The sequence below is a fragment of the Puntigrus tetrazona genome, chromosome 23, assembly GCF_018831695.1.
Source record: "Puntigrus tetrazona isolate hp1 chromosome 23, ASM1883169v1, whole genome shotgun sequence".
Taxonomy (NCBI): Eukaryota; Metazoa; Chordata; class Actinopteri; order Cypriniformes; family Cyprinidae; genus Puntigrus; species Puntigrus tetrazona.
The window spans coordinates 11,229,347-11,244,069 of NC_056721.1; the positions used below are offsets into that span (position 1 = coordinate 11,229,347).

Below are 14,723 nucleotides of genomic sequence, written 5' to 3' on the forward strand. Positions count from 1 at the left end.
AACATACTTTAGATACAAAATTAACACTAATAATAATCTACAGGTTCACCAAATGTTTGTTTATCGATCATTGAGATTATTTTTAGTTACGTATTTTATACTTATGCATGTGTAAAAGTTAAATAATATGAATCTGAAACACGCACTGATTAATCTCACCATTTTTTTCCCCATTCCGTTAGGATTATTAAGGTGCATTTAGAACAAATCTAAATTTAAAGATGAATTTGAAAAATGAATAATCATGATGAATTTGAATTAAAATGTGTCTAGATAAACATGATGAAGCATGTATTTGTCGTTTTGTGGAAGTCAAATTAAAATATCTATTATCTGCACTTGAGGAGATTTTACTATGAGTAAATCTCACACGTATTTACTTGCTGTAAATAATACCTCACTGTATTCTTTTAGCAGTTGTTTCAATCCAGCAGAAGTGTGTCTACATGCGTGTTCGAGTCGGTCACGTTAGCCCTAAGTATGCTGAAGGCTGTTTTGAGGCTTACTGGCATGTCCTGTATCAGATTCATCTGACTCAGACTCCTTTGCATAATTGAGCTTCTGTTTGAATAGATTTCAATATATTAAAATTGATTGGACACACAAGTGTTATAAACTAGAGCAAAAGTGTTTTATATTCAGCTGCAGGTTTTCGTGCCGGTCTCTAAGGTGATTATCAATGCCATCCAATATTATTAGGAGTTTTGTTTCAGTTGAGATGTGCGGAAAAGACGTGAGAAAGGTGTGGCAGACAGATAGATGCATAGATAATTGAATGGATCTCTGAGGGGCAATTCAGGTGCAAAAAAACGAAAGCGTATAAATATGTTGAACTGTGATTCAGGATCACCCCCTTCCTCCCCGGATCAGTAACTAATTCATCAGCGACGCGTCTTTGATATGAATCATGTAGATGGATTTGAAAAAATGCCCATGTAAACTGTACTTCAGTTATGACATTAGCCTATGCATAATTTACCCTGAACTTTGGGAAGGGGGGGGGGTTTGGTATTCCAGACGAGCGTTGTGTAACAGACAAGCCGTAATGTATTTAATAGCTACTCTTACAGCCTGAGTTTCTTGCTCTCGAGGGGAAGTTTGAGAGAACTGCACCCTGCTGAAGGAATGGAAAGCGGCTCCTTTGGGCTCTCTACATGAAACTGCTTCGCTAATGAAGTCTCGCTGACTACATCCCAGACTATCACGATGCTTGCGTATTGTGGTAATGATGTCTTTGAAATACTAAGCAATTGGAGTTAGGCTGCTATGAATGGATAAAGACAGTTCGTGCTCCATGGCACGGACTCTCGGCTGGAGATGAATATTTGTAAGCTCTATGATTCGGCTCAAAAGGGTGGAAACTTCAGCAGTTGCTGAAATTAAAAATGCATTTCTTTTCATGCAAGCCAGCAACGCACATTTATGCTGATACCTTCTCATTAACAAAGTTGTGATTTTCAGGGTTCATTTTCCAGATGCACATGGTAATTAAATGGACAAGGTAATTACTTTGCAGGTGGAAAATGATTTTGCATGCATAAAAGGCCTTGGGAGGTGTAAGAAATGTCCTGTTTGAATAGATATACATGCATGAGAAATGATTTTTATTTATTTATTGGGTTAAAACTGCAACATATAAGCATGCAACGTATCCTGTAGCTCAAACAGTAAACTATGCTGCAATGTCAAGGTCATGGGATTGATTTCCAGGGAATGCGTGAACGGCATATGATGAATGCAGCATGAGTCACTTTCGATAAAAGCGTCTTTCAAATTCATAAATGTAATTTAGTGGTTGTCATATCAGAAGAGCATATATGTTCAACAGAGACGCTTTGTTATGTAAATGAGTGATGGCCACTTTCAAAACACTGCTTCACGAGGCTTTAATACTTTTGTTTTGAATCATTGTTCAAACCAGTCAGGTAATGTGATTTTAGAAAACTAGGCTGTTTTGAATCACGATTTTGAGTTGTTCGTTGCTAAAGGATATTCATTTAGTGAATTTACAAACCAGTGTCTAATTCATGGTTTGATCTTTGATCAGTTTTAAAATGTAGGTTGTTTTAATGAATTTTAATGATAATGCATGTGGAATACAGTAAGGAAGAGTTTCAAAAAGATTTGCTTCTCATCAGTAATGTAAATCTTTTTTTTTTTCCTTATTTTACATGGCCAACATTTGTTCAATATGTTGTGCAAGCTAATTGTTCAACTTTTAAAAACATGATTCAAGCCCCTAATTTCTTTTTCCATTTTCGCTGCATTGCATTTACACTTATAAATACAATAGCACGTTCTGTTTTTTGAGATTTAGGATGAAAAGATTCTGCAACGTTTTAAATCTGAAAGTGCATTGTGTATAAATGTAGAAATAGTCAACTTTGAATCATTAAAACGAGTCCCAAGCCTTTTTCCTGTTGACATCAAAGTGAAACATTAGCCTGTTGCCCTTCTACTTGTTGCTCTTTTTGTGTTTGTCTGAATAGAAAATGCTAATTCATTCTTTGCCGCTTTTTTTTTTTTAAAAAACTCACAAACATTGCTTTCAACGAAATTGACCAATCACTAGAGGGGTTTGAAAAATCAACAATTGAACAAATTGTTGATTCGTTGAACAAACATGTTAAAAATAGGTTCATATTATTAGAAAACGGACGTGTTTTTAACACTGCATGCGTGTCAAACTGTTGTTTGTGACTCCCAAAACCAAAACATCAACCTTTCATAACCCATTATGAGGCTCTTTACTCTTTAATCTTTAAAACAAATTCAAATAGGTCAGTGAATGTTAACTCCATTGGTTGAACAAAGAAACAATGCCCCTTCCAACCTCATGCTACTATCACCCTACAGCGGGATTCAAACAAAGCGATGCTTTGAGAGCCGTAGCATTTAAAATTCACTAACATTTTATGCTTTACTTTAAACATTTTTAAGTTTCAGTTGTATGTCATGACAGATCTATGCTTCTGAGTTGATGGTTCAATGTCTCTCCTTAGGGTAGAGCAGACAGACATGCCTCACTATGTCTCATAATTGTTTCCCTCTGTGTCTGTTTTTTTCTCGCTGTCTCTCTCTTTTCCCCACTTTCTCTCCAACCCAACAGTGAATTGCATCTGAAGCTGGCATCTCTCCCTCCCTGTGGACCTGTCACCGGTGTGACTGCCTGTCCACCATGTTAAAGTCAGCATGAAACGGAAATTGCAGTCGTCTTTTCTTCCCTATATTGATGTATATGCGAGTGAAATGGCTTCTCAAATGAGGAGACATGTAGGGTGGGACTTGATTTGTTCAATCGGAACGGATTGGTTGGATCATCAGAGAAAAGATGTTGTGTGAGGGGGAGGTTAATGTTTTTGATTAAAGATTATAAGAACATATGAATTAAGTACCCAGATAAATCATTTATAATGAACACTGCAGCATACCGCAAAAAAAATAATGCCCGAAGATAAATAATTTATAATAAACACTGCAGTACTCAATAAAAAAGGATCATGTAGAATGATAAGGCATTTAAAATAAACACTGCAATATTTGACAAAAAAGATGATATACACTAATAAATCATTTATAGCAATCACTGCAATATTCAATACAAATAATTATGTGCATGGATAAACAATGTATAATGAACACTGTGGTACTTGATCTAAATAATAATGTGCATGGATATATAATGCATAATAAAAAATAGTTTATAATAATGCAATAGTTATTTATTTGGATTTCATTTTGACTTTAATAGAAATTTGAGCCTGACACAGATCAGGTAAAAATACTGATGGATGTGGATAAATTACTTGTGAGAAACACTGAAATGTTCCATAAAAATATAAATAGTTGATTTTGATTTCATGGTAACTTTTAAGGAATAGTTCACCCCAAAATTAAGAAAATGTACTCACTCTCAGGCCATCCAAGATTGCATTGAATGTGCTCACTAATGGATCATCTGAAGTGAATGGGTGCCGTCACAATAACCACAAGCAATCCAATCAAATAATGTCTTGTGAAGTGTAACGTTTGTTTGTAAGAAACCAATCCATCACAAAGACATTTTTAACTTCAGTCTGTGGCTTCTGGCTCCATAATCTATAATAATGCTTCCACTGTAAAAAAAAAAAAAAATCCATTCTCTTGCTTCTTACTTCAGAATCCACTGACATATTTGTATAGAACTGGTACAGTGTTATGGATAAACGACTAGTATTTCAGCCGAAAGCAACAGTTTAAAAGTGAAAAACGTCTTAAAGATGTCCTCTCATTCTGATGGCACCCATTCACTGCAGAGGAGAGATATAATGCTAAATTTCCCCAAATCTGAAGAGACAAGACAAACTCATTTTCATCTTGAATGGCCTGAGGGTGAGTACATTTTCAGCAAATATTCATTTTTTGCGTGAACTATTCCCTTGATAGAGATTTGAGCCTTACACAGATCAGATAAGAATGAGAAAACAAGAAGTCAAACGAGTTTTTTTTACCATGCTGCCACTCAGTTCGAAATGCTTTTATAATTGCGGTGACCTGATAACACGATTTCTGTGATTTCCTACACATTGCTGTGTCTCAAACTAGGTTGTAAAGAAATTACACCCACCACGGCACCGTTCCCTTTAGAGATCATTCTGCCGTGTTCAGGAGATGCATACTTCAGATGCAAAGCTTTTTCCGCGGCGGCATTGTGAGGATGTCAGTGTCTGACCCTCATGAGAGGCAGTTACTGTGTTCTGATTAAATCGGATAACCTCTATCAGCTTTATGGTCATGCTACAATGAAGCTCTGGATGAGGTCAGAAGTCGGTGTGTGTTGCTAAAGGAGCGCTGGATCTTCATCACGCTCTCAAAGCTATGATTACAGGCTGTTTCAAAGGCCATCCAGGAAACGATATATACTCACTAGCCTCTCAGGAACACAACTGGCTCTTAATGGTGCTCCGAATGCCCAGTATATATAAAAAGAATCCCATTGCTAGCAACATATATATATAACAGATTGGTATTACAGTCATCGGATTTGATTCTTTATGTGGCCTGTGTATGTTTGTCATCCTGCAAGCTACAAATCCACATCCAAGCCGTACGGAACATGTGTGTATCGTAACAGACGTGAAAAATAGCTTTATTTGAGCATACGCTTGTAAATACCCAATGTCGTGGGAATATCTGTTCTGTCGTGGCTAGTTGGAGGCCTGCTGTGTTGATTTGTTTTCTGTAGCATAGGCAGCATTAGTGGATTCCCTCCCCTGTCTTGAACCCTCAAGTGGGCACAAATACACATACAGATACAGGATTACCGTCCCTCAGCACAAAGACTGCTACTGTAGCCTGCTCTCAACAGATAAAACCAGCACAATGCTTCTAATAGGTCCCAGAAAGACACCGTATCCAATGTTTCAGACAAATGGATTTGTTTTCATGAAGGATAAGACGTAAATGAGCAGTGTCAGGCTGGGTTACGGTATTGTCTGATGTGAAAGGTATTGTAAATGTGGGATTGAGTGATAATGCTCATATTCAAAGCAGCCAGTGGTCCTACACATCTGAGATCATTGGGACGCTTTAGATTTAATGACTGGGAATCATCCTCTGGCTGTTTCTTTAGTGGGTGCAGTCATCCCTTGAACATTTCTGGGGTGTTTTTCTCGAGTTTCCCAAAGTTTTTTTTGTTTTTCTTGCTTTTTTTAGGAGGGATCCCGTTGTCCTAAGCTTTCTCATTGCAGTATTCTCTGGAGATTAAGGATTGAGCGTCTCAGTGGGACGTCGCTGTGCCGTTTAATTACAAACACACAATTCTGAAAGCTGTTTCTGTTCATGTGTTTTCTAATGACTCTCCAAGTATGATTCTTCTGTCATTTTTTATGCTAAAAAAAAAGCTTACTTCTCTTCATGCAGTATACATTCATTATAATGCAATACAAAAGTTTTTTTTTTCTCACCAAGACGGCAATTATTTGCTCTAAAGTACCCTAAAAACAGAAATATTGTAAAATATCACAGTTTATGTTTTCTACTGTAATACATTTTCAAATGTATTTAGTTTCACATGATCCATCAGAAATCATGCTAATCATTAGCTGGTCAAGAAACATTTTCTTATCTTCAATGTTAAGTATTATCAATTCAATATGAGTGCTGCTTAATATTTTTATGGAACTAGCGATGCTTTTCTTCAGAGTGTCTTTGACCTCTCAACTGTCACCTGTTTGAGTTTGCTTCACTATATTTTACAAACAAATCCTAATGTCATGTCATGTCATTAGAAAGGTATATCCTAAATAGATATTTTACCACTGCTTTTTGTTGCAAACTATATAGAATCAGTAATAGAAAGAAATTTACATCATAACAGGAGCTATGACCTTTGTCACAAAAGGTTTTATATCTTAAAAGATATTAATAAAAAACTTGTACTACTATGGAAACGGCTCTTCAAACTTATGTTACAAAATGTATTTGTTCATAAATTAAAGCAATTAATTGAAGGTTTGGATAGTGCATTTTCTTTTCTATGTTCAAAGATGTGGGTGACAGTTAACGGGTTAAATTAAAATACATATATTTTTAAGATCATGAACATGTCTCTACTGTCTCTTTGGATCAATTTAATGATTTCTTGCAGAACGAAAGCAGTAACTGATTGGAAAAAAAGCAACTTTTGAGCGATAGTGTTTATATTTTGCATGAAGAAAATGAAGCTTATTTTTAGGATCATTATGATATCTGAGTTAATTTCCCTCCAAATTCCCATTAACATAATGCAAAACCTCTCATTCCCAGTATTATATTCTCATACCGTCATGTGGAAATAACAAAGATAATTTAAATTCCAAAATTGTAATAATTGTGTACTTTTCTGAAAGCATTATAATAGAGGAGAAAATGTGATGCATTGTTACTCCAGAAAAAAAAAAAATCCTGCTGACCTTTAAGTAGGCTTCAATAAATCATAATTTTTTTCTTGTTTCCTGAGGTTCACCCATCTGCACACAATACCACTGAACACTACTGATATCTCACTAATATATCAGAAGACGTCTATATGCATGTTTATGTTTTATTAAAGACAAGAGGTCGGTCTTGCTGACCCAGATAGATGACAACCAGCTTACATTCTTGCCTCCTTATTTCTGCATCTGTCCTCCTCTCCAACAGAATCTCAGCCTATATCCCTTGTTTTTTCTTTAGACCACTTCAAGGAGCACGCAGCAGGCTAGACAGGCTAGACTTCTTGGGGATCTACGCTGATAAAATCAACATGAAGCACTGTCTTTTCTATATCTTGAGGGATTTTCAGAGACAGCTTGTTATCCAAATGATGCATGTTCATGCTGTCGATGCACGTGTCTCTAAACGCCGATCAGGTTGTCGCGTGCTTGTGCCGTCTGCCCTCTAGAGGTTCAGCATAAAGCGGTCTTGGAATCCGATTACACCCAAACTCTCATATTTACACAGTCCGGGGGTGGGGAGGGGGCTGAATTGTCCCGAGCACATTAATAATGCATATTGATGAATCGGTGCGTTAGTGTGCTCTGGAGATTCTAGACAAAACCTTTAGTTGCTTTGGGAACAGGCACCAGAATGCGTCTTTCCTACACCCCTCAGTCTTTAACCTTGTCTTTCACACAGCCTCCGATGTTTGTCCTCTGCGGAAGCCAGAGCTCTGTTGTTAATAGTGAAAGTAATTTTCCTGGCAGTGCGGAGATCTATGGGATGACAGCAAGTGTCCATCAGAGCTGTCCTAACTCACGGCCCCCTGATAGATGCGTGACATGATGGAGCAGACGTTGGGCAACACATCAGAGTGAAGTGAGACAACACAGTGACACTCAATAACCATCAGCCATGATTCAAACCACTCGCCTCAACCTGATGTTTGATCTAACATCTGTTTCGCTGCACACTTCACAAATGTATGTTTGACCCATTCCATATGGTTTGAAATAGTGGATTAAAACATCAGAAATAATAATGATAAATCAATGAAATAATATAGCAAACCGGATGTCAGAAAACATGAACCATCCTCTGTAATCACGTTAACATGACCTGTGTAGATTTTTTTTTTGGGGGGTGAAATAGATGAAACAGATTAGAGAGGAACTGCCACCCCGTGGAAGGAAATCAATCAGTGTGTGTGTGTGTCTAAAGCAGATTTACGAACATCAATCTGGGCTTACTTTAATTATGCACAATCTGTTCAGTAAAGGATTTAGCAGGACTTTTGAGCACAGCTGCCAATATTTTCCGGTTTTACTTTTTTTGGGCTGCTGGTGACTACTTACATGCTGTTTAAGTAGTTGTATATTTAAGCCATGCTTTAATACTTTAAAAGGCCACAAATATTTACAGATAATTCTTCATCTGAAAAACTTACATAAAAGGTTTTATAACATTTAAAATAGCACTTGCAAGTTAAATTAAACTTTCAATGCTGTTGCAGTAAAGATCTTTGACCCAGTCAGAGTCACAGCTTAGATCACATGCAAGTCATACGTGCCTCCTGTCGTGATTGTCAAAGTAAGCTCGATTCTGCCCTCTGTTGGTACTGTTCTTCACGCTGCTGTGATGTTTGACTAAATGCTTGTAATTCACCTTTTTCCAAAAAAAAAAAAAAATAAAAAAGTAGGTAAATGCAAATAAATCATTCTCCATTTAGAAGAGGATTTTGCCGCATAGGAAAGACAGAAAGAATTTTGAGCATCATATAGAGCAGTAAAACTTTTTTGTAGTTTTGTAGTCCGTCTGTGTAGGCCTAGTGTCTTTTTAACTTAAATGCTACTGTAAATTTTCTGTACCTGAAAAAAAATATAGAATTGTGTTTTTCCATTTGTTTGTAGTTTGCCAACTATATTGAAATTTTGAAATATTGCTATTGTAAAATAAAATGACATAGGATTGGAAAGGTCTGATAAATGCTCATACAAAATAGGAATTCTTATAAAATCTTACAAAGCAAATGAGAGCAAAAAGGTGTTCAATGCATTTTTTATATTCAGTTTTTTACTGTGGTATTAGTAAGTTATCTAGATAATTTAGTCTGATATTGCATAAAAGCCATAATTTGTGTATCGTGACGACTCTTAATAGCAGTAGATTTCATTTGAATTGTATGAATAATATTTTAATTTCAATAATTATCCAGTATTTTACACAAAAGGATATGTGGATACCAGAGACATGCACGACTCCTGTGCAACTTTGATTGCACAAATGCATTTTCTATGTAGACACATCAATCATTAGTACCTCCCCAGGCACAGAAGTGCAGTCAGTATATAAATACGTGACTCAAGAGTTGAAAAATCTACAAGATTTCCACTCACAGGAGTGGTAGCACTTCCACTCAGATACAAAGTATCTCAACTGCTAAAAAAAAAAAAAGAAGCTTAGTACGGTTAGGTCTTCAGTTTTAGGTCACAGAGCAGTTTTGGATATTTCACCCATTTCCTTTTTCCTCTCAGGGTTGCATGCGGATGGCTCCGTCCAAGCGAATCACCTCAGCATTGATCATGGGGTTTTCTGCTATTGCGGTCACGAGGTGAGCAAACTCAGCTGGATCTCCTAGACGCGACGGGAAGGGCACCTGTCTGGCAAGGAAGCTTCGCACTTTCTCAGGTAATCCTGCTAGAAGTGGGGTGGAGAACAGACCTGGGGGAAAGAAAATGGCACGTAGGATATAACTGAAAAGGTCACCAAAAAAGTGAGTAATACTGAATTAACAGAGTTCAAACAAAAGGGAAGTAAAGACATTCCCTGAAAAGTGATAAAACAGAATGAATGTTTTATATCAATGTGTCTGAGGACTGACTTGTGAAAAAAAAAAAGTTTAGATTGTACTTTATTTTTATCTTGCCTCTGTGTATTGAAATTGTGTTCATAAGCACAGCACTGCTTTGCTTACAGCCATAACCAAATGCTGTACAGCGCCACCTGCTGTCAGAGAGTCAATTTGCATTCTCGTTCAGTCCATCTGCCATTATGTACTAATTTTATCAGACCAGCCTGTTTTAACACATTAATTTAATGCATTCCAATTTATCTGCATTGTTAAAGAGTTTGATTCTTATGCTGAACATGACTAAAGTATCAACAAACATCTGACAAATTGAGAAATCCTGTGTCAAAGGCACTACTCCTCAACGGAGTTACGCAAGTGTTTATTTGTTCCCGTCATTGCGAGGACGAATGTTTTATAAACAAAGCCCAGTCCATATTGTTTGAAACTAAAATAGGGGCAGTCCCAGCAATAAAAGATTCTGGTCATGATTTAGTGAAAAGCTAGTTTTATTTAGATGGAAATCTGCATCTCAAGGACACTGACCTGGGGCGATGGTGACCACACGGATTCCCACTGGTGCTAGGTCTCGAGCAATAGGAAGCGTCATACCCACAATCCCACCTTTAGATGCAGAGTAAGCAGCTTGACCCACCTTAAAAGACAACAAAACATTACAAAACCTGCAGTGTCATAAATCTGTAAGGTTAGTAAAATTAGTACACCATTGTTCAAACGTTTGGGGTTAGAGTTCTTATTCACATTTCTTTGAAAAAACACTGTAAAAACAGTAATTTTGGAAAACATTAATACAATTTAAAAAAATTATTTCTATTACTTTAAAATGCAATTTATTCCTGTGAAAGCTTTTTCAGCATCATTACTCCAGTCTTCAGTGCCATATGATAATTCAGAAATCATTCTATATTGCTACTCAAGAAATATTTCATCATCATCAGTGAAAAGAAAGTTCATTAAACAGCATTTATTTGAAATCTTCTTTAAGATCATAAATGCCTTTTTGCTTGGGTATAACTGTCTTTCCAAAAAAAAAAAAAAAAAAAAGACATCTTGCCAACCTTAAACTTTTGAATGTTAGTGTAAAACGTGGTAAAAAATATACCTGTCCATCATAAGCAGCAACGCTGGCTGTGTTGATGATACAGCCTCTGTGTCCATCCGCATCAGGCTCGTTCTTTCCCATCTCCCCGGCAGCCAATCTGATCACATTAAAAGTCCCAGCAATGTTCACCTTTAACAGATCACATTAAAAATAGACATTATAATATATGCAATAACATGGCATTGCCTTCAGAGTCCACCCATCTCAAAGGAACTGATGCTTTACAGAAATAACAGCATTATGGTGGAAAAAAGAGCTGCTATGGGACATTCAAAACAGTCATCATAGAAATATGAACCTGTGCCATTAGGTTCAGGCAGCACTGTAAATGCAATGAGGCTTACAGTGATAACACGAGTGAAGTCCTCCAGACTGTGAGGAATGTTCTTCGAAAAGTTGTATGTTTTCAAAGCCACAGCTATCCCAGCACAGTTCACCGCCAAGTCCACTTTACCATACTTCCCCTTGGCCAAATCCACAGCCGATCTTACATCTGCCTCCGACGTGACCTGAGTTAAAAAACAAAAAAACAAAACCCACTCAGAAGAAAACAAATAGTTTAAGCACCGCCGACTAAAAGAACAAATAAAAGGGAAAGCGAAAAATATCAAAAGCTCACTGATAATAAGCGTCACTCACATCAGTAGGGGCAAATGCACATCGGTCTCCGAGAGCAGCAGCCACCTTGTGTCCATCTGAGCTGGGCAGGTCCAGGATCACAGCGCTGGCCCCCTGACTGATGAGCCGCTCCACAGTGGCTTTGCCCAAACCAGAGGCCCCTCCGGTCACCAGACCTACCATCCCCTGCCACACATTCAATAAGGTCAACCTGGAGCAAAGCCTGCATGGAGCTCGGTTTGTTTCATTATGCAACAAACACAAATCAGTTATGGTCCAACTGTAATATGCTGCAAAACAATGAAGTATAAAAGCACTGGAATTTACGAATAATGTACTAAGTGAGGGCAAAGCTTGTTAATCGCCAGTATTTCTGATGTTTACAGATCTATGAATCACTCTCATAACTGCACAGAAGTTCCAGGAGTTTATAGTTAGCTTTGCGGCTACAACTTCAAAATACAGCGAGTACAGCCACACAACGACGTGCTGACTAAAGCGAGCTGCAAAGCTGTCTTGAAAAACTGAAGCTCAGGACAGACGGCTTTTTTGTGCCGATACATTTCTGTCAATTCATTCAATTTCTCTCTCACCTTGACACTTCTGATGTTCGCCATGTTCACACGCTGCAACGGCTTGGGCATCGGCGCTCCGCTGGCCAATCAGAGATACGCACGCGATGACGCCCTCCAAGCCGATTGGCTTGCAGTTAATTTGATAATTTGATTTGTTAATTCGACCACTTCACAGGAAGTCCCAAACCCGTCGGTGATCAGTCAGAATTAGAAGCGTTAGTATTTTAAGGTGGCAGGCGCATTCAATGACCTACATTTAATGCATCGATCCCGGTCTCGAAAGATTTATACATTTAAATATTCAATTTGTGGAGTATTTTTCACTTGAATTATAGTGCTTGAATATCTCTACCTCAAAAATTAAAACATGTTAAATTTTGCATGTATTTTACTAATGTTTCTGATTTGCATCTTTTTAAGATTCAGAGAAATAACATTTTATGGTTACTGTGAAGTAAAACGACTTAAAGTTGTCTTTGACCTCCAGTGTTGGGAAGTAACTAGCTGCATGTAACGTTAATTACAAAATAAATGTAATAGTGGTTACATTTACTGAGAAAAACTAGGTGTGATTAATTTAGTTGTGATTAAAATGTTAATACAGGAGGTTATCTGAATGTTATAATTTCTTTCATAAATTGCATTGGCTATTATAAAATTCAGGTTAGATCACATACTCATTCGATGTTTTATTTTTAATTTTTTGATTCCTGTCATAACTATGCAAAGAATAAAACAATTATAATAGCTATTAAACTATGTATTATTTTAAATCTGTATTTAACCTCAGATCGATCCCAATAATGGTAATTCAAGTGATGATGAAGGTTAACCCTGCATAGTTTACATACTTGAAAATGATTAACATTTGCAAAACATCGGACATTTAGAAAAGTATTCCTATGTATTCAGTTACATTACTTTAATAAAGTAATTAAAATAGTTACACTACTTTTAAATAGGATAATTTGTAATCTATGACATTTCTAAGTAACCTTCCCAACACTGCATTTGACAAAGACTCGTAACAATTGCGTACCTTCCTCTTTAAGATTGAATACTCACCTTTAAAAAAGAGATTTTATAGGTCTTATTTAATTAGGAATCGTAAAAATAACGTTACTAACAAAGTGAACCGAGACACAAATGAGTATTTCATTTGGTTTTATAAATTACAGCAGATGTAAACAAACAAAATAATAGCACAAGTAATCACACTACACATACGTATGTTTAAACTGGAGGTGAACACGATCACACACCATAGACATCTAGTTACAGCATATTGATTAGACAGTGACAGTGCAGTTTAAATTCTGAACCCCACTCTATAAAGACCGCGTGAATTAAATTAAGATCTTTAGTCACGACCACCAACATTTCATTTGTGGGCTAAGCTATAGTAACTTCTACAATCACCGTTTGTCTACTATTTACACACTCAGAAAGCACACAGCACACAGCTACCCCACAATTCCCACGAGAAGGGACGTCATCGGTGTATCTGATGTGAGGGAGCAGCTGTGAGAAAGACAGTAGGCTGTATAGTTATCTCCCAGATCTGGTGTGATCCCAAACTATACAAACTACTACCTCATTCCACAGCCCCCAACGAGGCAGCCCCTCTGTCTGGTACCCTGCGGGACGAGAAGAGAGTCAGAAAGACGTGTCAGTGCTAGAAACAAAATGCTTATTTGTGCTATTTTTACTCTTAATTTAATGAACCACCTTTGCAATTGCTAATTTGATTTCCATAAATCCCACAGTGAAAGCTGTCTGTCGTCATCATCCCTTTAACCCAGTATTAACCTTCCTCAAACATCCACACCGTGAGTGTGGGCAGATTTCTGGCAAAGCAACTCATCTTTTGATATGTGAGTCATGATATACCATGAACAACAAAGAGATTGCACAAAATGGATCAAGGATCTGGTGCTCTGCGGCATTTGATGTGATAAATGTGCCACTTGCATGTGCTCATTAATGAAGCTTAAAGAGCACTGGTAAAAAAAAAAAAAAAAAACATGAATGCTGCATATTAAATATTGATTTACAATATATTATGCATTACAATATATGCACAACTATATTTCGCTGCATGACTGTGTCCCTGGTTCTAATATGCATTATGCAGTGCACTGCATTTGTAAAGATGATGCAAGAAAGGAAATAGCTGTGTCAATATGTATTAGGACCGAGTGAAATTAAGCAATGAGTCAACCTCATACGAAAACGTTTTACGTACTTTAAAAAACAGCATATATGCACACACATGCATCCCATTTGAAAAATCCCGCTTAAGCTGGTAGCTAAGTTATATAACATTTTTACTGGTTTCTTTTTGCCTATTGCCAATCCAATGATGGTCTACCAGTTTGCACCAGCTAGAATCAAGCTGCCATGCTTGATAAAAAAATGCATTTTCCAGCAGGGATGTGCTTATTCGAGCAAAGCCAGATTTAAACACCTTTGCATCAAAATAATCTGCGTTTGTGCCAAATGCCAGAGCTGATGAGGACTGTCCACATGGTCTATTATCACCACTATTATTATTATTATTATTATTGCAAACCATCCACACCAGCTCAGTACTTGTGTCTCAGGAATCAACAGCTGGCAGAGG

The 14,723-nt window shown here is 37.1% G+C and overlaps 1 protein-coding gene across 1 annotated transcript; it reads right to left on the reverse strand.

Annotated features, from left to right (window-relative positions):
* Positions 1–9,103: 9,103 nt before the first annotated feature.
* hsd17b10 (hydroxysteroid (17-beta) dehydrogenase 10) lies at positions 9,104–12,242 on the reverse strand. The gene is made up of 6 exons (XM_043225473.1): positions 12,119–12,242; positions 11,547–11,711; positions 11,252–11,416; positions 10,908–11,036; positions 10,331–10,439; positions 9,104–9,657 (listed from the first exon to the last, which is right to left on the reverse strand). The coding sequence occupies exons 1-6, from the start codon at positions 12,167–12,169 to the stop codon at positions 9,467–9,469; spliced, it is 810 nt and encodes a 269-aa protein (XP_043081408.1). The 5' UTR covers positions 12,170–12,242; the 3' UTR covers positions 9,104–9,466.
* Between the last annotated feature and the right edge of the window lie 2,481 nt (positions 12,243–14,723).